We start from the raw sequence: 23,226 nt of genomic DNA, 5'->3' as shown, positions 1-23,226 counted from the left end.
ATTTCTACCTGCCTGTATTGCCCACTAGGACTTTTCAAATGATGCCCTGTTACCCCTGTGGGGTACATCACATGCACTAAACATCACAGGCTTATTTTGTGCCCTTCGACAACCCCCAGAGAGCACACCTGATGCTGCTGCACTGAGTGTTTGTGGGTGGAGAGAGCAGTAACAATTGTGACTCCAGCAGTCAAGAGAGTGACACTCTTTCCAGTCAAGAAAAGCGAGGCTCATTTCTAGTGCAAAATCGTTATTTCTGTCATCTCTTCCCCTGCTGTTGAACATCAGTGCATAATGTTAAGTACAGAAAGACTTGAGGTTACAGCGGCTGATACCAAAACCTCATATTTGTCATTATAAATATGTCAAGATCATTTTTCAAGGATGTCACTGAACAAATAGTATGTGTACTTACACTCAACAAAAATATGAACACAACACTTTTATTTTTGCTGCCATTTTTCAACATGACACCATCCAAAGTAGTGTGTCTATGGAGAGACATTTTAGCCTTCGAAGTCTCAGCAGATGAACCGCCTATTTTAAACAGGTTTTGAAAAACTTCTCCTTCATAATAAAAGAGTAAACTAGAGAGGACACTGGTTGGTTGAGCATAAATGATTTGAGAACTTCATAGTTTGTATGTAGGCATGTGTTCTGAGAATCTAACTGGTTAATTAGTTGCATGTTGAAACATTATGTACTGTGGGCTGTGTTTACAGTTGTGTAATATGCCTTTTCCTAATTTGCTTTTAGATTGTCAGAACTATATGACAAACATGTGCAAGGAATTGCAAAGTGATTTTCATTTTTGGTAAAGTACAAGTTACTTTTTACATTAGGCAGCGTTAACAAGTTAACAAGTTACTTTTTAATGGCAGTAATCTTTTAATGTTACTTTTAAAAGTAACGTTTCTTAACACTGATTATTGCACAGGCTTGCCTTGGATTGGTCACAATAAAGAGCCATTTTTAAAATATGTAGTTTGATCTTGAAAAAAGACATTTATTAGGCACTGAACTATGGCTAATTAAAACAGGGCTAGAGATCCTAGAGATACATTTTTTTCCCAGGAGGGCAAAGTCTGAGTTGACAGGCTCTGCTCTGCTTCTGATTCTCTAGTACACGTTGCCTTTGCTAATTGGGTTGGTTAGGTTTAAGGCAAAAATATCAGAATATCAAGAATATCAGCCAATCAGAGGCAGAGTAGGGCAGGTCATGACTTTGCCCTCCTGGGGGAAAAAAAAGGTATTTCTAGCCCTACGTGTCTTTTTTTCAAGATCAAACTGCACATTTTAGAGTGGACTTTCATTGTGACCAGTCCAAGACACAGCTGTACAATAATTATGCTGTTTAATCAGCATCTCTGTACGCCACGCCTGTCAAGTGGATGGATTATCTTGGTAGTGGAGAAGTTCTCACTAGCACAGATTTTAACACATTTGTCAGCAAACTTTGGGAGAAATAAGCATTTTGTGTGGCTAGAAGAAGTCTTAGCTGTTTTTACTTCAACACATTAAAATGGAAGGAAAACAAAAACATTTTTCCTTTATATTTTTGTTGACTGTATGACTTAAATGACAACATGATATCATTAGTAAAAGAAAAGGTATTTGTAGCATCAGATATATGTTCAATTAAACTCATTTTGCAAGTGTGTTTGAATGTTTTACATCTGTTGTTTCTGCAGTCGCAGCTCATACAGAACTGGTCAGGACATTAACAACTGCCCCACCTGCCAAAAGACAGCCTGCATCATCTACAGGTAACCTGATCAAGATAATGAGCTTACTGCATTACATAACCCAGCAGTGACAACTCATTCTTTCCTGGAGCGTAATAAACAGCCCTGAAACTTCTCCTAGATAAACTGTATGCCACCTGTAGCCTTGAAAATGTTCCATTTCCCATTGTTTTTTTTGTTTTTTTCATGAGCTTTCCCAGGTTTTATCACTTATTCAGCACATCTTTCTGTTTTTGTTTTATTTTTCATTATCACTTCTTCAGGGTATCCTGGTGCCTCTGCCCTTCCCCCTCACTATAATAACTGTCCTACAATATATTCCCATTATATGAAAAATGCAAGACTATGAGTGATCCCCCTCATCAATATTGAAATTAATATATGCTCTATTCTAGAGATTAAATGAGGATGCTCTCTCCAGGAAAGTTATTTACACACAAAAGAGTGTTCTGTGCAAACAAACAAATTAATTCAGCACCTAAAAGATGCTTCTTTCCTGTTCCACTCGTCCCTTGTGTGTGTGACCTAAATAAGTAATTGCATTCTTAGATCCTCTGCAACTTGCAGAGATGCACCCTCACAATCTGATAGCACACACTGTAGTTTAATCCTCCCATCACCTCCACCCCGTCCTTTTCTTATTTCCATCTTTTCATTATGTAAATCACTCCATCTTTTCATCCCATGCCTGCTCAATCTCTCTTTCTTTCATCTCTAACTTTCAATCAAACCAGTTTCCTCTGTACATCCTTGCCTCATTCCATCTGTCAATTGGCAGAGCTATAATCACCTGTGCCCCACTCCCACCCAACCTCCAACACTCTGCTCTTTCTTGGCACTACTCACACAAGCAGAAATTGTGGGTTTTCACACATGTAGTAGCTTCATGGAGAACACAGAAACACAAAAGAAAAGTAAAGAATATTTCCTTGCTCTAACTGGAATAATCTGGTGTCAGTGTAGTCCAGAACTTTTTGTATGCATGTATGCGACCAAAGCCAGGCCCGAAGCTAATTCTGCTTGTTTACAATCGTATAAACCTGACTTGCAGGCCACAAGGGATAAAGACACATTTTACAGGGCCTTTATCTCTCCAGCTCTCCCTAATTCACAAAAACACTCGCCTCTCAGCAGCCCCACATATCTGCATCCCTCCAGTATTTTTTACTTTCTATTCCTCTGTTGTTTCATCTCTCCATCTCTTCATGCACTTCTGCAACTCCCTCTTCCTCCTTATCCCATTCTCTCCTCCCCTTGATCTTAATTAACACAGCAGGATCCTTATCCCAGTAACTTCTAATGAACACCAAGGGGAAAGGACTGCCACATGCTAACATACTCATACACATATATATCCATACGGATACACAGATGTAAATAATCCCATGGAAACATTCCCCCTACTTTACACAAAGTCATATGCAAGCACATACACATAAAGAGGAAGACAAGGTAGTAAAACTTAACACAGTTGTAAACAAACACTCTAGTCAATAGAAGATAGCCTGAAAACTAGCTGGAGCTGAAATCAGATCAGTTGATTAATGCAAAGGTGCATTAAAGAGCAAGCCAAAATCTCAAGTCTCACCTGAGTTCATATCCATGCAAAACAGCCTCTATAACCAACCTAACCAGTAGAGGCAATGAATACTGGCCAATCAGAGGAGTTCCCAAAGTGCTGCTGTATAAAAATATTAAGGCATCGATCAGTTTTGGGGTTTTTGAGGGTCAAGGGTCACATTCTATTAATTCCTAATTCAAATTAATTCCTAACTTTTTGAACAGCTTAGTTGAATCACTGGATAACTGATTTGTCGATTAAGAGACAATTAATAGACAACAACTTTATTAATCATTAAAGTAATTTTTAACACAAAACATTTGTAAACTGAATATACTTAGGTTTTGGAATTTTTAAATGTGTCAACTTTGGCTTTGTGGAAAGCAGTGACAGGCATTTCTCACAATTTTCTGACATTTTACAGACTGATAAATAAATTAATCAGGAAATAATTGGCAGGAACCTTTACTTGCAGCCTTACAACCTAAATTACACAATCACTCACTCAAGTCAGAAAGCATCTTCTCACATAAATTTGATGGATTTTTTTAAAGCATCAAAACAGACAAAAATATAGATTAGCACTCTATGAAACTGAATGAGAGAAAATCAAGGTTTACTAGACATGTACTATTGTTTTTTAATAAATAAGCCTACTTTGTAATCTAACAGTGGACATGCAATGCAAAGAAAAGAAGAATTAAGACATTTTAATAGTTTGCAACGCCTTGGATTTAGATCCCGTAAGAGATTTTTGGGACTTTTTTATGGGCCTGAGGCGAGCCTGATCTCCAGAGTATGTTGCTACATCTCACATCATTATCATCTCAGTTCCAGAGACTTTCTTTTCCTCCTTCACTTTCCCTTTGTTATTCTTGCACACATGCAAATATAATCATGTTTTCATGCTAATTAATCCAACAAAAAAGCCTTTTTTCAGCTTACGTCTGTGCATACTCGCATGCACACACTAATACATACGGAGAAACAAAGAAATGAATATATTTCACGCTGTGTGACAGATTTTAATAAGTTGGACAGATATGCAGAATCTGCATTTTCTTCTCACATATCAGTACAAGTTTCTTCCCCCAAAAAATTACACACATTAAATATGCTGAAAAAAATTTCAGCAACCCATTGTGACAAGCACACACAAAAGTCAGAAGTGCAAGAGTTGCGTTTGTTTGATTGGACAGTAATAATGGCCTTATCAAACTCTCAGGGAGGATTCTGGGTAAGGAGGATGGCAGATAGGGAGAGGGTGATACACAGACAGAGGATGAATTACGCGTGGGACTGAAACTTCCATCCTAATGATTTGTGGTGAGAAAAGGGGGTTTTGAAGTGAGCTGCCTGCCTGAAGATGTTTTGCCATTGTCAGTCCTAATTAATCTGTATGATGAGAGACAAGGGGGAGAAGAACTTATGACAGCCCCTCTGTTTTTCTCCCAAAGCTTAAACAGCTCAAACAGACACATAGACAGATAATAATAAAGGCATGTATACACACGTAACACCTAAAGGTATTTTCTCACTTTCTTCATATATACACCTCAGCAGAAAGAGATATAAATAACTGATATTATAGAAAATCATTCACTCATGCATGAAGTGGGGATATATGACGTACTTATCAATAATCAGTGTATTACCTACAGTGTATGCTATATTTTGAATAATTTTACCGCTGTACCTTGCCGTCAGACATCCTTTTCCAAAAGGAAACCACTATTATTATAGCACAATATCACTCTCTCCTCACCAACCAGACTCCATGGGCGAAATGAGGAATTTCACCAAGCAGAATACCAGAGCTGCTTGTCTACCAAGGCCTTGATCTGTTAGTTAGTTTGTTACTGTGTGACTGCAGTGTTTTAAAAAGGACAGTTCAGATTAACTGAAGCCACACAATCTCTTTAACTCTGTCAACTATAGTACTTGACTCACCTTCAGCCTGACTTTCACCAAAAAGTTGAAAGTGAAAAGGTGAACAATTAACAGCCTCTCATGAGCATGGAGGCAACAATTACTGTACATACAGTACAGTCACGCATGCAGCTGCAAAGATGCTGAAGGTGAGAGCTTGCAGAATGAACTGAGAGCTGCAGCTTTTCCCACCATGCCGTAATCCCATGAACAATAGCGAGGGAGAGGTAGATATGGGCAGAGGGAGGTAGTTAGAGAGGATTGAGAGAGGGGAGGTTGAAACCCAGTGAAGTGTGTGGGTAAAGAGAGACCTGACAGAAAGGAAAGTAAAGACCTCCATTCTGAAACAAGGCAGAAGATAAATTAAGTGAATGTAGGACAGGTGCACCACTTTATCTTTTCTTATATATATATGTTCTGTGTGTGTGTGTGTGTGTGTGTGTGTGTGTGTGCGTGTGTGTGCGTGTGTGTGTGTGTGTGTGTATGAACAATATCAGGCTCTGTGTATGTGTAGTCATACTACATGCCCGCTATCATTTATTCATGGCAGCCATCTCCCTTCCTCTGCGCCCACCAGAGCTTTTACTTCCTCCTCTATTTACTTCTTCCCCTGCTCCCTCCATCCCTGTGCTCTTTCTCAGCAGGCAAGACCTTCGTGCCCTCCACTCTCCTCGTCTCTGGTGGCCCTCGTCCACTCCTCCTTTACCTCCTCCCTCCATCTTATTGTTTCCCTCCTTTATTCTGCACTGACCTCTCTGCCCTGTTTTATTAAAGCCGTTGCTGTTCTTTCATTTATCCATCCCTCCATCTCCCAGAGGAAACTCAGTTTCTCTTTCCTTCCATACAGTCCCTATGCAGTATGCCCTCCCTCACCGCTCAGCTGTGAGATGCTTGTTGTGGAAAAAGCACACGTTGAATGCCAGGGGAGCACATATGTGTTTACAGTACACTTGTGTGTGTTGGGATGTTGGGGTACTGGAGGAGGGGAGGTTGGATAGTTGTCTCTGCTCTCCTTGCCTCATCATGTGGCTCATTAACTCCAGATGCCAGGCCCTATGCAGCTCCGCCCCGAAAATCCAACTCGACACACACACAAATGCATGTTTACTTATGTCATTTCTGGGGACATTACATGGATTTACATTCAATTCCTGGAGACTTGCCTTAATTCTACCCATAGCCATAATTTGCCAACCCTACCCATTTAAGACAATAAATGGAAAGTACTAGAGAAAGAAATAGTCTGATGCTGATGATGATGATGATTTTTTAAAGGCTTTTTTCTAACAGCAGCCTCATCAACATGATCTTAAAACCACTTGTATAATATTAATTGTGTGTTATTGTAATCAGATTTGCAAGTGGTCTAGGTAAGGCTACATGCTGTAGTCCCATTGCGTTTTCCAGCTAATAAGTATCATTTATAGGTCATCTGCAGGCATTTGTTTGCCATTATCATTCTTTAAAAGTCACCAGAATGCTGGAAGCAAAGTCTATGAAACTCTCATAACCCCTGCTTTAGTTTCAGAATCCTGCTTGTGCTTGAGGTCTCGAGGTTGGCAAATACGCCCATAACCAACAGTTACCTTTCCCCAGCCTTAACCACTGACCAGGAAAAATCTGTTTTTCCAACTGAGGACGTGGCTTTTGTCCCCAATTGCACCAGCCGTCCCCAATTAACTGGGCATGAGTCTGAAATGTGTTCCCGAAAATAGCTTAAGTCATGCCCATACACACACACACACATACACACTTACAGAGAGGAGTGAGAAAGTCTACTACACTATGACCCGCAGCAATGGGCACTTCAGAGACGGTGAGGAAAGAGTGAGAGAGATGGGGGGGTGGGGGGGGGGGGGGATGAGAGAGAGAAGCATAGAAAAAGAAAGCCAAGAGGGTCTGCTTTGAACACATCAGAAGAGCAAAAAAAAAAGTTCCTCCCTTGCTCCTTCCTTTAGCTCCTCCATTTTGCGAACACTCCTCTTCTCTCCTTTCCTGCTCTCCTTCTCATTCTCCTCCCACTGCTCTCATCTCACCAGCCTGTGATCTATTGGTGCATGAAGCGCAGAAGAATACTATGGACGTGAAATGAGTGCTGAGTTGAGGCGTGTGTAAAAGTAGGTGCGTGTGTGCTGAACGTGCATATACCTGAGTTAAGAACACAACATATCTCCACATAAAACTGCATTATGCCTAAGTACCACCTCTCTTTAAGGTGTTGTCAGCATTTTGCGACTACATTTTAAAACTCCTTCGCTCACCTTTCTCTCAATCCTCTCTTTATAATCTCTGTTTCTGTTCAGCAGACCTCCACTTGTCCTCTCATCCCTCTGCTCATCTCTTCTCTGCCCCCGCATCTAATCTCTTTTTATGAAAAATGAGCTATATAAATAAATTTGACTTGATTTGACCCTACCTCAACCTCCTTCCTTCCCCTTCAGCTGTTCTCTTTGTCTCTTTCTCTTCTCCAGTGTGGAGCACGATTTCCGGCAGCAGGAGGGACGCTTAAAGGGGGTCATGGAGGCCCTGGAGGGGGAGTATGATGTGCCTGCACCTACTCTGACTAAGCCCACACCGGCTGCCCCTTCCTCCTCCGGACGTCCCAGCACCAAGGCCCGTGTCAAGAAGCTCCGCAAGAAGTGTTTCTGGTGGCTGTAAGCTTTGGGAAAAACCATGGCAACCTTGGGTGAAGATTATGCTAAAGGAGACCCCAAACTAAGTTTTGGAATAAAGCATCTCTCTCAAGGTCCTTCATGGGTGCATTTAAGTGTCATTCAAATCAGTGGCAGCATTTTTCCAAGCTTCTTCCTGTAAATGGCACTTCTTCCACAGCAATCCATCATCAGCTCTGAAAAATATACACCAGTGGACCAGGTATAGAAAGAGAAAATGCACTAAAGATGGAAATGAGGACAAAAGGAGCTGCTGAACATGACCTTCCAATGTGGGAACCGGACTTCAGTGGCTAATTTGTGATTCGTTTTTGACTCAAAGTGAGGATACTGTTTTTGCTTCTGTAGCAGAGAAATGAAGGATGACAGACGGGGCATACTGTTTGTCATTTGGCTGAGTGGCTGTCTAGACAGACGGGCAGATGTATGAACGGATTTAAACTGAGATGGATTCAGGACTACAGCTGGGAATGAATCTTCACACCAATTTTGGCTAAATTGCAGCAATAAGCAGGGGAATCGGAACAAGGAATGCAACAACTAATCGGAATACTGTGTCTCTGGACGGCTTGACAGCCAAAATCTGAATGTAGCAACAACTGCACAGCTAAGAGGATACGAGTGGAAAACAAAACTCACTGGATGGATATCAGGGTTCTGGAGAGCACAGTGGATATTGTATTGAGAATACATTAAGAGACAATGTGATAGGCAGCTGATCACAGACTGACAGGCCGTGTCAGATAATTAAAACTTCTGTCAACGTTGACTGACAGAGTGATTGATTCTCTCCTTTATTAAAATCCAGAATGGAAGTGTTTTGATGTAAGTTCAATCTTGTTTCAAGGATTTACACACACGCACACACACGCATACAAATACAGACACACACATACACAAACACATTCAGCACACTCACTGAAACACAAGCAACTATTTCACACACGCACACAAACATACATACACTTGTGAACCAACGCAAACTAGGGGTAGACCAGTTATCACTTCATAGTTAGATACTGGCCTGTATTCATGTTTCAAAGATGTATCAGTATTTTAAAAGTCTAAGCTAATAAGGCAACTATAAAAACTAATCGTGCAGAAGAATGCTCTGTTGTTGTCCAACCTGTGGAGAGCCCATAACTATCAGTTTCACGGGATTTCTCACCACCACTAACTGTGACAGTCTGCAGTTTGACAGTGAGTACATACTCTAAGTTACTTAATAAATTGAAGAGAGAAATCAAAAACCCTCTTCCTTTTTAAAAAGTTATGCCCCAAATACATTTTTAAATACACAGTAAGATAATGATTTCCATCTAGCATCATAGCATTCAGCCCACACCGCTGTTGCTAACAGCTTCATTAAACTACAAAAGAGCGACAAAAATCAATGCTAAAAACATATGCTGCAGGTCTACAAATCATCAAAGTGTACAAAATAACGTATACTTTTACCTGCTCAAGGTACATTGTCCCATTAGTGAAATTTTAACCAATAAACAATGTCTTGTAAAATCATAATACAATTAAGCCTTTGCTAAGCCCCGCCCTCCTCAGTTACTGTTGCTACACTTCAGTTCATCAAGCTTTCTAACCTCACACTGCACAGAGCTTACAGTGATAACGGTGGCAGATCTAACATCAAAATCAGCAGTAATTTTTGAAATGTTAAATCATCGGCACTACAAAGAATTGAACAAAAGCTGGCTTCTCATTTCTAGCTGACAAGCATGGATTTAGCGGGCTAATATGAGGACTCTCGCTAGCAGATTTCACAAGTGTAGCTAGCTAATGTATGCTATACTAATGCTTAAACTCCTTGACTTGGGTTAGAAATTTCTCTCCAGACTTTTTAACGTTTCATCAGACACATCTGAAACCAGAAACCCTCTAAAAGGGTCTCAAATATGTAAAGTTTCTTAATGGGTGTGTAGATGATATAATGTTAATGTTAAAAGACTGATGCTAGCGCTACATCGCAGCAAACATTGGTTGGGCGTTGAAAAATGGCATGTATGTATTAAATAGACAACAGATATACACTCATTCATGTCATCAAATAAAGAGCAAGGATTAGATTAAGTGGAGCAGACCTTGAGACAGTCAGACAGCAGCCAGCCCAGGATGAGAGCCGCGATAAGAGCTAAGCTAACATGGTTTAGACCCAAGTGAGCCAGAGACAGAAACGTTGTTGTTTAAAAGTGTACAAAAAAAGATGCCATCCCCCCAAACTCATGAGACACACATAGTATCACTCTTCTCGGAGCCCCATGCACACTGCTTCAACATGTTGTTGCTGTTTGGAGAGAGGGCTTAGCAAAGGACCAAATGAACAGAAAAATCAAAACCTGTCTAACAAGTTTGAAAAGTTATTGCCCAATAACAAACTTCATGCAGTAGATAATCATTTCCAACAAGCATCCGTGGCATTCAGGCTACACTGCTGCTGCAAGCTGGTTCATTAAGCTACAAAAGACAAACAAAAATCAATGCTAAAATACACTGGAGGTGCACACATCTCATCAAAATGTACAAAAAAGTCAGTATACTGTATCAGGTCCAGGAATGTTATCCTATTTAAAAGTGAAATGTTGACCAATAAAAACTGTCCTTGTAAAATCATAACAATTACTAGAAGAATATGTTATTTTATAACAAATTGTATATTGGCAGACACATTTTTCATCAGTATTTAAAACTGGGGGTCTATCCCTGTTGCAAACACACACCCACGCCATTACTTTGGCCACACATAAACACACACACTGTTTGCACACTGCTTAGTTCACAGCAGTTTAGAGCATAACCACTAATCTCACAAGGGCCTACTTCAGCTGCTTCTGGATGACAAGTTGCCACAAATTAGATTCCTGGATGACACCACACTTACTAATTAACTACAACAGTCTGTGAGCTCCCATGATGCCCCTCTCTTCCTGATCTTCCTCTTGTATGTACAATAAAAGTGTGTATTTTAAACAAAACGAGCTGTTGTATGACATACTTTGTGTTTCTGAATGAAACTGCATAACTGAGTGGAGTGGTTGGAGGGTTGACCTTCTTACTACTCCACTTTAAGTCAGAGGCAAAGTGGGCAAAGGTTCTACAATGTTTGACAGAACTATCGACAGAAAGTCAAGCATATATGATGCTTGGATGTACTCACGATGAGGGCATGCTCTCGACCCATTGTGATGACTGTCCGGTTGATGATCCTCAGGAGGGACACAACAATGTCCTGGATATGTTGAAATGTTTCCCCCTGGAATGACAGAAAAAGATGGGGAGGAAAAATAGATAAAGAAATTGAACATTATTAGACTTCCTCAGGTGAAAACACACACAAGCACACACAGAGATGCAGAATAGAAACTCCTCAGGTTTTGTTTGTGCAGCCGCTCTCCCCCCTCATGAACTCTCCCCACTGTGAAGACAACCAAGTTTGCGCACACAGTCCAAAGCTTCACTCAGGCTCTGAATGGATGAATGGATGGCAGATCAAATGAAACAAGAAAGAGAATACAGTTTTCTGTTTCTGAAATTTCAAGTCTGTTCACTTTTCAGAAAATAGGCCTCACCAGGACATTCAGTTAATCAACTTCAGTGTAGACATTTGAACCGATTTTTCTGTGCAGACCTGCTTTCCTATTCCTATCTTTCCCTTTCCTTTGAAGCCACTGTCATGTTTCTTTTCCTCCATCTGCTCAGAGGGACACAAAGGAGACAAGATGTATCAAATAGTCTGTCTGTATTTGTGCTCAGACCTGTCCCAAGTCAAATGACTCATTCCTAGTTAAAACATCAGTTATATGACTTCTGCATGCCCAAGTGGCATGGCACATTAACTATAGTTAGACCTGCTGTCTATTCTGTGCTTCAACATTCACACAGAAAGTGATGCATTTTCTGCCATTTTGGTTTCATCAACTGAGAACAAAGGGACAATACAAACTGTGGACAATATTTGTATATTTTGCAGCGGTCGAGCCATAAATAGGAGGTTTTGATGATATTCACCAAACCAAAACACAATAAGTATCACAAATAGATAATAATATAATATTTTTAAGCACTGGCTGCATGAGCCACTGAGCCCCTAAAGTTTGTGGCCAGAGTACACTTTTGGTAGCCCAAATGTAAAGTGTGTAAAAGCAATACAGAAAGGGCTATTTAACACAATTCAACACAGCCTTCTTAACTGTGACACTTGTGATTTCCACATTCCCTAAGCATCCTGATGTAATGTTTCCTAGAGGCATTGTTTTCAATCAAGAACGAGCTCGACGTCTCAGCTAGTTGAGAAAACTGGTGGCAGTGAATTCTGTCCAGATATGTCTAGCCCCATACACTCCTGCGTCTATGCATTTCATACTTCAGTAGCCCAAATCTATGAGTAGGTAGCCTGCGGACTATTCACTGATTTCAGAGAATGTTGAACTACAAGTTGCAAATGAACTGGGATAAGACTTTATTGGCGATGGCTCACAGTATGGGGATAAAACTTGATAAAAACTACATGGAATATTTGGTGGGAACAGAATCCCTTTTAGTGGCCCAAATGTTAATGTCAAACACTGCACTCTTTAGTAATACATGTACCTAGGAGTAGGCAAAATAGCATTTTCTGGTGGCTCAATTGAAAACTATCAGTGGTAATTTGGAAATCAAATAGCTCAGTATCAATATCTGAAAAAAAAAACATATGAGGATTACTGTTGATCCTTTCGGAAGCACTTTCTAAGTATTTTTAATCTGAATATTATGACCAACAAGACAGATTTGCTCTTCAAATCTGTTAACTCAGAAAATGTTACCACTCAACTCTAACAAAGTCTTAAACATATTCTCTCTATTCTCTCTTTCTTCTTAGATGACAGTAAATCTTTTATCACCATATCAGCATTTAGGTTTATCTGCTGTACTTGAACCTATTTACTATCCTTGATATTAATTTAACATTGATAATGTGATGTGAAAACCTGTCAACGAATAATGAGAAATAGCTTTAATTAGATAACAAAACAGAGAAAAGGAATAAAAATGTTTGATGAACCGTGACAACTGCAAGTGAAGAGAAATGAGGTCGAACTAATGACACACATGTAAAACTGGGGCTAATCCTCCTCTTAGAATATGCAAAATATGTGCCTTTACAGAGTCATGACTCTATGCTCACAGGGCAAAACACACACACACACACACACACACACACACACACACACACACACACACACACACACACACACACACACACACAGACATTATGCTACAGTAAATCGGTCAATGGAAGCTGAGTCAGACTTGCCTGGGGGCAGTAACTCACCAGAGGAGCATCTGCTACATCCAAACACACCTTAGCATTAATGCTTCAAGGTGTATTTGTGTATGTGCACAACCTAGTTACCATAATATGGCCCAAATGTGTGTGCGTGCACTTTTTGTGTGTATGTCCTTGCATGAGCTGATCAGCAAAGCATAAAATGAAGAGGGAAGATAAAAATAACAGAAATAGGTAAAAGGGACTCGAGTTCAAAACTTTCAAACATGCGGTGTGTGACTGTGTGTGTCTGTGTGTCCAGGCCTGATGGCAGCTGATTTGAAGGGCCTGATTAGAATCGGGAAGGCAAGATTATGCCACATTTAATGCACTGACTCACAGCCACAGGACACAGGAAAGATAAACAACTGGAAGTGTGTGTCTGTCATCTCACATTTACATTTCAGACACTACATCTTTCTCTCTCTCTCACACACACACACACACACACACACACACACACACACACACACACACACACTGAGGTAGTTAGGCTGAGGCGCAGCTGTTGATCCTAAATAAGCTTAAATCTTCCTGGCTCACCGTAGGTATTTTGGTCTCCTGGAAAGCGTTTCTCAGATAGACAGGAAAGAGGAGCTGAGACACAATGCTCTCACTCTCCATCTCTCCTGCACAACACAAACACGTGGAAGTCAATACTCTGTTCGTTTATTCCAGGCTGAAGCTAGTCTGGTTTATCATCTCTACTGGCAACATAATATAAAAAAGAAAAACAGACAACATTGTTTTGGGGCTGGGGGGGAAGAAAAAAGCGAGAAAAGCTCTGGTGAGCCATGTCTTTCTGTCTCTATCTGTTAGTATCCTCCCTTTATCATGCACGTTCACAAGACCGCATACAAACACAAAAGTTACACAAACTTACTTATAAATTCAACACAGACTTCCCCACAGACTTGAGCATCTGTCTTTCTCTTCCATCTCTCTTTTTCTGCATCTCTTTTTAGTTTGGAGGCATCTGTGCTGTGACAACTTAATCAGGTACCACCCAGAGCAAGGAACAGAGACACAAGGGTGAAAAACAAAGGAGAAAATAAGAGGTGTGGGATGAGGGGGTGAGACCGTCTCACATCACCTCTTCCTCCTCCACTTCTGTTGTTTTCCCTCCATCTGTTTTCTCGCTCCCCTCTTCCAATTTCTGCCTGTCATCCCTCCAGCTCCCTGTATTGTTTTCTTGTAAAATCCCTCCATCTTATACCCTATGAAACACACATTTTCACCTCCGTCGGTTAAGCTGTTAACTCACTCGCTCACCCTCCCTGCGTGCCCATAAGCACTTTTCTCTGGCCTTTTCGGCACTTGATCATTTTTCCTCCGACAATTTCAAAAACTAATCCTTCATATTTTGAGCCAAATAACACGTCTATGTGCAAGAGAGGCTTTTCATTGGCAAATAACAGCGTCTGGGCTTTACAAAAAGCTGTGCAGCATATGGAAACCATGTAGAGGTGTTATGGTCAAGGTTCTTTTTTAACTATACTGGTTGCAGTCTAACAACACGCATTAACTAGACAATGTTGGTGTGTGTGTGTGTGTGTGTGTGTGTGTGTGTGTGTGTGTGTGTGTGTATTTTCTTTGAGTGCAATGTTTGTACTTCAATAAGTCCCTTTACATTTAGAATGAAATATCAGAGCCACTCACTCACTGAAAGTATTTAATGTTTAGACCATGGACCAAACAGCGATACAGTGTGGTTGTGTGTGTGTATATGTGTGTAGATTTCTTTAGAGAACACGATACTTCAGACTTTGTCCAATAACAGACTTTTGTCCTTGATTGACTGATTGACAGAAACCCTGTGTAAGGCAGTGCGTCAGTCTCTACATGTCCTTTTGACACGCTGCCGCCGCCTGCTTTCGCTTTTATACCTCAACCAACACAAATCCATCTCATCAAATTCACTCTACTCCATTCATTACTCCTCTCCCTTCTCTCACCGTCTCTCTTCTCTTGGCTCATGCTTCATTAGTGTTATCCAAATAAATAGAGCTGAAAAAAGCCATACCTTTACTTCAAAGGCTCAGCAGGCTGTCAACAACTTGCGGGAGCAATTAAAAAGCCCTCGGCTGGATGCTGCCAATGTATTTGTTCTGTGTGTGCGTGCGTATTAAAGGTGTTTAGTTCAGGAGCTAACTGGATTTTGTTTCAACAGACTAACATGCGGCAACACGCGTGAAACAAAATCAATTAGATTCTAATTGGTCAAGGCCTGCCTCATCGCTCGGCTGAATGACTGAAGACGAAACAGCTTAAGGCTATTTACTTTACTCGTTAGAAGACAAGTTTCGCTGGGGTGGCACAGAGCTTAGGGCTTGTTAAGATTCTTCCAGTGATGCTAAAAAAGATAAAAGAAATGTCTTATAATTCATGGGCTGGGTAAATTTTACAACATTTTCCCAATGATAATGCTTTGTAAGAAGGAGGTATTGTGTAAGAGAGAGCAAGAGATACTTGACAGTTCAGTCACTCATAAGTTTCTGCTGATAGCTCTGCCTCAGCTGGAAGCATCTAGTGGTTATTATCTTGGCTGTTTTTCATTTTTGCCAGACCTGTTTCATCTTTTGATACAAGCAGATTGTGTCGAGTTAAAGTCTAAAGTGGTGTTGTTGCAGCTTGTTCCTGGCATGAGGATGTGTGGGTGTGCCTCAAGCGACCACTTGGGCTCTGATTTCGTTTACCGCTGACATTTGATTATATCCGCGGAAACTGCAACCATGCAGTTACTGTGTGAAGCTGCAGATGATTGGGAATGATATTTGTATGCTGCATAAAACTACACAGAAAACCTGAAGATGAAAGAAGGTGTTAAGAAATAAAAGAAATGAGGTGACGATGTAAAGTGAGGAAAATATGAGAACAGCTGTGATTGGTACTGACTTCATGAACAGTATCACCAAGCTGAGAATATTATGCCGCAGTTAGTCCACATGATCATATTTTTCTCATCAATTGAATCTCATGCATGCATGACATGCACTTGATGATTTGATCTTAAAGCGCTTTAAAAAAAAACAGATCAGCGAACTGCAAATTTTCAATTTTCCTGCTTAGTCAGAAAAAAGTGGCGGAGCGTCATTCTGGTGCACGCCAGCAGCACTACACCTATTTGTATCACCACAGCCATGTTCAACAGTGTTAATGACAGACACACACACACGCCCATTAAAAGGAGCGATAAACTCCAAGAACATGGAAAGAGAAAAGTTAGGGAAAGAAGAGAGGGAGAAATAGAGGAGAGGACATGAGTATGAGATAAAGAAAATGTGAGAGAAGACACGAGGAGAGAAGAGGGGAGGAGAAAGGTTGGAAAAATGAAAAGGCGGAAAGGGAGACGGAAAAGAGGAAAAGAGGACAAGACCTGGCAGTAACCTGCAGCACTTCCAATAAAAATGTAAGTTGTTTAATAATTTAAAAGTATTATTATGAGCATACAATTTTCCACAAAAAAATAACAAAATGTTTGTGTATGCTGTAAATTATAGTTCTTAGAGAGAAAGAAAATTGGAATCGGTAGATCAGACTTTTGAAAAGAAATTGCAATCAGTCTTTATCCACTGCTGTCTACTTTGAAACAATCACCCACAATGCAGTTTAATGCCAAGTTGTTGTTTTTTTTCTACAAACATTTCTGCATGTCTCACCACACTGTCCCGGCTGAGGACCTCCAAAATGTTGTTGAGCAGCTCCAGACTGTTTCTCCTTTCATCATGAGGTCCATCAGCCATACTGGCCAGTGCCCCGCTCAGCTCTCGCAGCATCATGGGTAACAACACATCACGGCACTCTGTGAAGACACAAACCCACACACGGCGATGGATTTAATAAGCAAGTACGGAGTGGAGATTATTTTTCAACTGCAGTAAAACCTTCCAGTGCATAAGAGAAATTGGATAGTTTGAGACAGCAAGAGTCATGTTTTATTTACTTCTTTTAGGCAAGACCCTTAACGATAAGAATGCTTTACTTTAATGGCATTCCTCACTGAAAAACTCTTCAAATCTGGACTGTCACATCCATTGGTGCAGCACCTGTGGAGACGGCTGTGCCCACATAGCTATGAGTGATGATGCCACTGCAACCTGAAGAAGAAATTCAACCACAACCTCAAACTGCACGACGGGGTGACATCAATCAAGTGTCTATTTACAGTTCCATGCATGTCTGCTGCTCTGACAGCCGCACAGTCAACACATCAATCACCGGGGCCGAACGTTTTCTCTCCCATCTCTCTGATCTTTGGTTAATTCGTGTGTTAATGTGGTCACACATGTAAAGCATCATCAGTAATTATATCCATAAAAGACCCTGTCAAAGTGAAGAACACCAAAGTGATAAAACAATTTGATTAAGGTTGAAATATACATAGTTAAACCTACTATACATGAAGACAGGTTATATTTCTATACAACTTACACCTGATGCTTAACGCTCTATAAATTCTTTATGGATGTTAAATGGTCACAGCTCCTCTCTGGGGGTTGCCCAAAGTCATTCTAGGAATTATAGGAAATCACTGAAGGACTTCAGTAGTGAAAGTAGTATAGTGGAAAGTGAAGTAAAGGCAGACCTGAGTAAATTAAAGGATGTGTGTGAGGCTTTAACACATTTCCTAAAACAGTGCCATTGCAATTTCTTGTAAAAAGGAATTTCTACTAGTCTAACAATATTCAAGGGTGGATCTTTTATCTTTTACTTTTTTTAAGCCTTTTAAACCGATGAATGTGTTTATGTCCCACACTATCCTTAATGTACCAATTATGGAAACTTTTAAAGATAGTTGTTGCTCTCAGCTGAATACAAAAACAATATTACTTCAAACTTAACGTGATTTAAGTTTAGTTTCAAGTCAGACTAAGATAAAGAGAAGGTTGTGGCTTGTGATGAGGCTGAAAACATGCAGGGCTAAATCTGCTTAGTTCAGTGGTTGATGTGTCCTTTAAAATGTTTGTCAACCTTTCTTGAAAATTTGTTGACACAAAACCAGGCCTCTGAAAGTACACATGGTTTTGTGGACAGTAACTTAATAATGAGACTGACAATCAGTGACTAGGCACACTTTGACAGATAATTTAAATTATTAATTTTTAAAGAGGCCATCCTATTAAAGTTCTCTTACCACAACTGTGACCAAACTACCAAAGATGGTCACAGTCTAAATGGATTAAAATAGATGATATTAAAGGGAAAATTCTGTACTTTTTATGTGAATGTTCAGCCAATGATGATGATGAATGTAGTCAATTGAAGCAATGAATTCCTAAATGCGTGCAAATTCTGCTGTTATTCCTGCATCCAGTGATGTCACAGTGACATCACAGTGATGTAGTTGGTAATAAGGAAGAAGTACAGACTATTTCAGCATGGATTTATAGCCTCTAGCCATGCCTGGGTAGCATCTAATGCTATATTTTGGCCAACAAAGTAATAGCTATAGGCTTAGAGTGGCACCACACGCTTGCTTGCAATGCATCCTGGTACATGTAGACACTGCCAGCACTCAGCTTTCTTAGTCAAAATAGCACACACAGGAATTCAGTTGACTATATTTGCCAGCTACTCTGACTGGACATCCGCATGAAAATGTGCTGATTTTTCCCTTTAAGGTCAAATTATTTACCTCAAGGTCAGATGTAAAAAATGATGTGCCCAGCAGTTACATATGTATAATATGAGAACACTGTGATTTGATCCTGATCCTTCTAATTTTTCTGGCCTGTCTGCAACAATGACCTCTCCCTTTCTTGTCTTGTCTCCCCCATCACCACCACCACCTCCTCCTCCTCCTCCTCCTCCATGCCGTCCCTCTCTCGTAGCCGCAGGTAGACGGAGCCCATTAAAAGCTCATTTGGGCTGATGCTCGTTAGTTCCATTATTAACTGAGCCAAACCTACACGCCTGCTGAGTGGACCCTCATCACAACGCTCACTCCATCACATAAACATGCAGAGAGGGGGGAACGCATGAGTCACTGCATGCACTCAATGACTCAGAGGAACAGAGGGAGGAGAAGGAGGAGGGGCCTGGACAGGTGGAGGAAATCCAACAAGAGGAGGGGGAGACTTAGATGAGACACTGTGAAAGATTGGATGACAAACAAAAGTAGGATCTCAATCTATTTTACCTAATGTGTAATGTACAACTTCAAATACAAATGTCAGGATGAAAGAACATGAAACAGAGAGACCTCCCGGTCTGTGCACTTAAAAAAAAAAAAAATCGAGGATGGTGTTTTCAATGGTGCAAGCTTTGTATTTGAGTGGAAACCCTGCTAAATCTGTTTAATCCATCAAAGCTGAAACTCATCATCTTTTGTCCTTTCACATAGGGAAAACAATGAGTGTTTTATAGCAGTATTGTTGTGTGTGTGTGAGCCCGAGAATTAATCCATCTGCCTTCCGGGGGCTAGCTGTACCATTAAACCTGTGGAGAACTCCATTCTCGGGTGAAATGACCCCAAAGCCACCTGCTACTTTCTTTCTATTGATCTGAGAAACAAACCCAGCTGATATTTTTAGGTGCAACATGTTCAGTGAAGAGAAAGTGAAACAGAGAGCAGGTGGGGGGGTTGAAAGGGTATCCTGTTGTGTGATACACTGAGTGCTTTTTGTTTTTATCTTGTCAGGAGCCTAGCGTAATGAAAGAATCACCACAATAGCAAGTTTTCAAGGTCTACGCCTACCCTGACCCTATGTGCAAGTGCAGAAAGATAGAATACATTTACTGAAGCTCTATGCATAATATTAATGCACATTGAGTAGTTTGTCACATTGAGAACATTAATATTAATGCACAAAAATAGCACTTTAGGGGCTAGACAGGTGTCTGGCCTTTTTGCAAGGTGTTTTCAACACGTCCTCATCCCAGCTCCTTAACTACCAATGTCTTTGTCCCTCAGTGTCTCATACTGATGCACAAGGCACCCTTTGGCAACTCTATGAGACAGCCTTTTAACACGTAGTTCACACTGTGAAATGGTTGCCGTTTTGGCACGTTTAGGCACTAAAACTACTCGGATAGGAGAAGAATAAGGCTATCTTTTGGGTTAAAATGTAACTTTCCACCAGCAGCATTTCAGAAGCATTTCAGCAGCGGTGCATGTTGCCCACTTGATTATGTTGACTTGCTCAGATTTTGTTTACTTGATTCTCTTTCCACGTTTTTTGTGCTTCTACCATGGGTCAGTGGGGTACATAGTTAATTAGTTTCTTTTTTGTCTGTTTTTATGACAGCGAGTCTGCACAGGAATTTGAAGCAGAACGGAGAGCTGCTTCTGGGATGCGCAGGAGCACTGCTGATGGAATCACAAGCTTTGTGTAAAACGGCACCGATCAGCTCCAGCAGACGTGTCGCAGCTGTAACCTCGCTGTAACTTTGCATCTGGGACCTTGCATTTCTGCATTAGTCACTGAAGGGTGTGACAAAATGTCAGTATTTGTTGACTTGGGAATGAGAACAGGCATGGAAGAACACGGGGTAGAACACAAGAAGGTATACAAGTTTGTGTGCTGCCTTGGTTGAAAAAATAAGTTAGGAAAAGAAAACATGCCAGAAAGAGTTAGAGATGAAGCATAATAGAGACTTGTTGGTCAAAAAAGATCAAAACATAAATTGGAACTCAGTTTTATTTCCTATTTCATTGTGATTATTTTCTAAATAACTACAGGTAACACACAAACTCAGATTTTAAGTTTAACTATTGCAATTTCATTTCCTACAGTGACACAATCTTCTTGACTGTGGCCAACCTCTGTATAAGGCTTGCTAACACTGTATGGTATAGATTTTCAGGCTCACCAGTTTAAATAGCGATGGAAAAACAATCAGGGCTTCATGCTTTTTGAACACGCTGTATAACCTGCACTCTACAGGGAGCTTTTGTTTACACAGTAAAACACCTTCAGTTCAGCCAGCAGTTGCTTCTCATCTTAAAATTCAGAAAACGTATAGAAAACTTATGAACACCTTAATAGCTTGCTCATCTCTAGCAAACTATTTTGACAGATCTGTGAGGGTGTGTTTGTATTGTCTGTTTTGATTTTACTTAGGTTCTCTTTCCCTTCAAAACACCTCTGGATCCCTTGAATACGAGCATCAGCAATGATGATGGAGTACAGTGTGCTTTGGTTATGCTCCTCCAGCTCTGTAGCTGATAGTCTTCAGTCACTGGTGCGGAACAGCGCCTTTTAACTTTGCAGGTATTCCTCAGCACCTTGCCTGGCCTCGAATAACATCAGAAATGCTAATATCTGCTGCTTCAGCCTGAATGGTGGCTTTCTCAAAGACTTCTTTGAACTGGCACCATGGTCCTCTGGGCTTTCAGTCTTGTAAGAACACCCGCTACAATGGTGCGCAGCTCTGAGGTCTGGGTCATTCTTTAAGAGGGCATTTGAAATTTCAAGTAACACTTGCTCTGTGGTGCTGCACTGTGGTTGACCGTACACAGGCTCTCTGTTAAGAAATGTGTGTTTGTACCAGCAGAGAGATATGCAAGAAAAGCTTCCTTGCACACCACCTCACAGTGGATCACCTCAGTGGTCCAATCAGACACGACAGATGCCCCCTGCATTTCTTCTTCGACTTTTTTAAACAGAGCGCATACTGTGAGTGGAGCCACCTGAGGTCCTTTTACAGGGATTTTATTTCTTGACTCAGCTTATATTAACCTTAAGAGTACTATCATATTGGCTGAGTAGTTTAACTATCTGAACAAAATTGCCCTTGTTTGAGCTGGAGGGACTTTGATAGTCACTGTGAAAAGCATTTGCAAGCTGACAAAATGCAATTAATTCCCTCAGCACAAATGCTCGATCTGGTGGGTCCTTAAATGCCAAAAGCTTGCAAATGTAGCTTCCACATAAAATCTGCAGCTTCTGCCAGCCTCCTCTCACTCCTCTTTGTGGCTGCCTTTCCCACTTGTATGCATCTCACTTTATTCATATTTCTCTTCCCTGTGTTCCCTGGTGCTCCATGCATCTTGCAATCTCTTCAACTTTTACATTTCAATCTTTTCCATCTTGTTTTCCATCTCGTTTTCTTGTCTCTGCTGACCCCTCCACAGGTCCTTTAACACCTTTGCTCTTGCTTCCCATTTCTGTCACGTCAACTTACTGTTCTGTTCATCATAATTCTGCCTCTCCAATTCAATCTCCAATGCATTCCCTGTAAAAAAACATTTCACCACAAACTTGGCCTGGCCGATAAAACACTAGCAGTATGTGTTGGTGATAGACACATCTTCAATAGAAACAAGAAAGTAGTTAAAAGATAGTGATAGATAGCGTTCGATAGTTTCAAATGTATTAAACGCATATTAAGCAATAAATACACCTCAGTTCATAAACAGCCTCATATCCTTTCATAATGCAAAGTGATACACAGTCATTTAACAGACAAAGTCCAAGTGTCTTCCCTCCCTGGCTCATAAACAGCCTATCACATCCCTATGTGCTACAAGTGACACAGCCAATCATTTAACAGGTGTTGTTTGATTGCATCATTGACATGTGACAACAGCATAAACAGGGTGGAATGACAAAAGACAAAGAAAATTGTATATAAAAAAAAAAAGGTTAGATTAGCTTGCCGGTATGGAAGGTTTTTTTGTGTTTGTTTTTTTTTTCCAAGTCAGACAGCTCTCAGAGGGTGAAGGGCTCGGTCATCCGGAGGAAAGTACAGAGTAGAAGCACTACTGGGAATGTCTTAGGATCTCCCAGGAGGACTTGTTGTCTGTTGCTGCATGGATGGATGGATGACAACAAACTTATTTTATCACTTTGGCTGCTTCTCTTAGGAGCACACAGCATGGGGTCAGACATGACCTGTCCTTCATGATCAAAAATTTATAATGCCTGTATCTACTGATACGAAACTTCACTATCGTAATAAATTTTTCATCTATATCACCCAGGACTACAAAATACTTTCAGTAATGTATCAGCTATTTGCTGCCTATAACTCAGTGGTTTCCAACCATTTTCTTAA

At 40.6% G+C, this 23,226-nt stretch overlaps 2 protein-coding genes across 2 annotated transcripts in view; one reads left to right on the top strand and one right to left on the bottom strand.

Annotated features, from left to right (window-relative positions):
* The window catches only part of insyn2b (inhibitory synaptic factor family member 2B), a 29,389-nt gene extending 19,291 nt beyond the window's left edge, over positions 1-10,098 (top strand). The window contains exons 3-4 of the mRNA XM_084719136.1: positions 1,692-1,766; positions 7,707-10,098. Coding sequence (XP_084575262.1) covers positions 1,692-1,766; positions 7,707-7,893 — 262 coding nt within the window. The 3' untranslated portion in view covers positions 7,894-10,098. The remainder of the gene's footprint in view (positions 1-1,691; positions 1,767-7,706) is intronic.
* dock2 (dedicator of cytokinesis 2) overlaps positions 1-23,226 on the bottom strand; it is a 135,446-nt gene that overhangs the window by 61,541 nt on the left and 50,679 nt on the right. The window contains exons 25-26 of the mRNA XM_084719135.1: positions 16,887-17,029; positions 11,077-11,172 (exon numbers count right to left, since the gene is read on the bottom strand). Coding sequence (XP_084575261.1) covers positions 11,077-11,172; positions 16,887-17,029 — 239 coding nt within the window. The remainder of the gene's footprint in view (positions 1-11,076; positions 11,173-16,886; positions 17,030-23,226) is intronic.

This window comes from Lutjanus erythropterus, chromosome 5 (genome assembly GCF_056507025.1).
Source record: "Lutjanus erythropterus isolate fLutEry1 chromosome 5, fLutEry1.hap2, whole genome shotgun sequence".
NCBI classification, from domain to species: domain Eukaryota; kingdom Metazoa; phylum Chordata; class Actinopteri; order Lutjaniformes; family Lutjanidae; genus Lutjanus; species Lutjanus erythropterus.
This window is presented reverse-complemented; position numbering and strand designations above follow the sequence as displayed.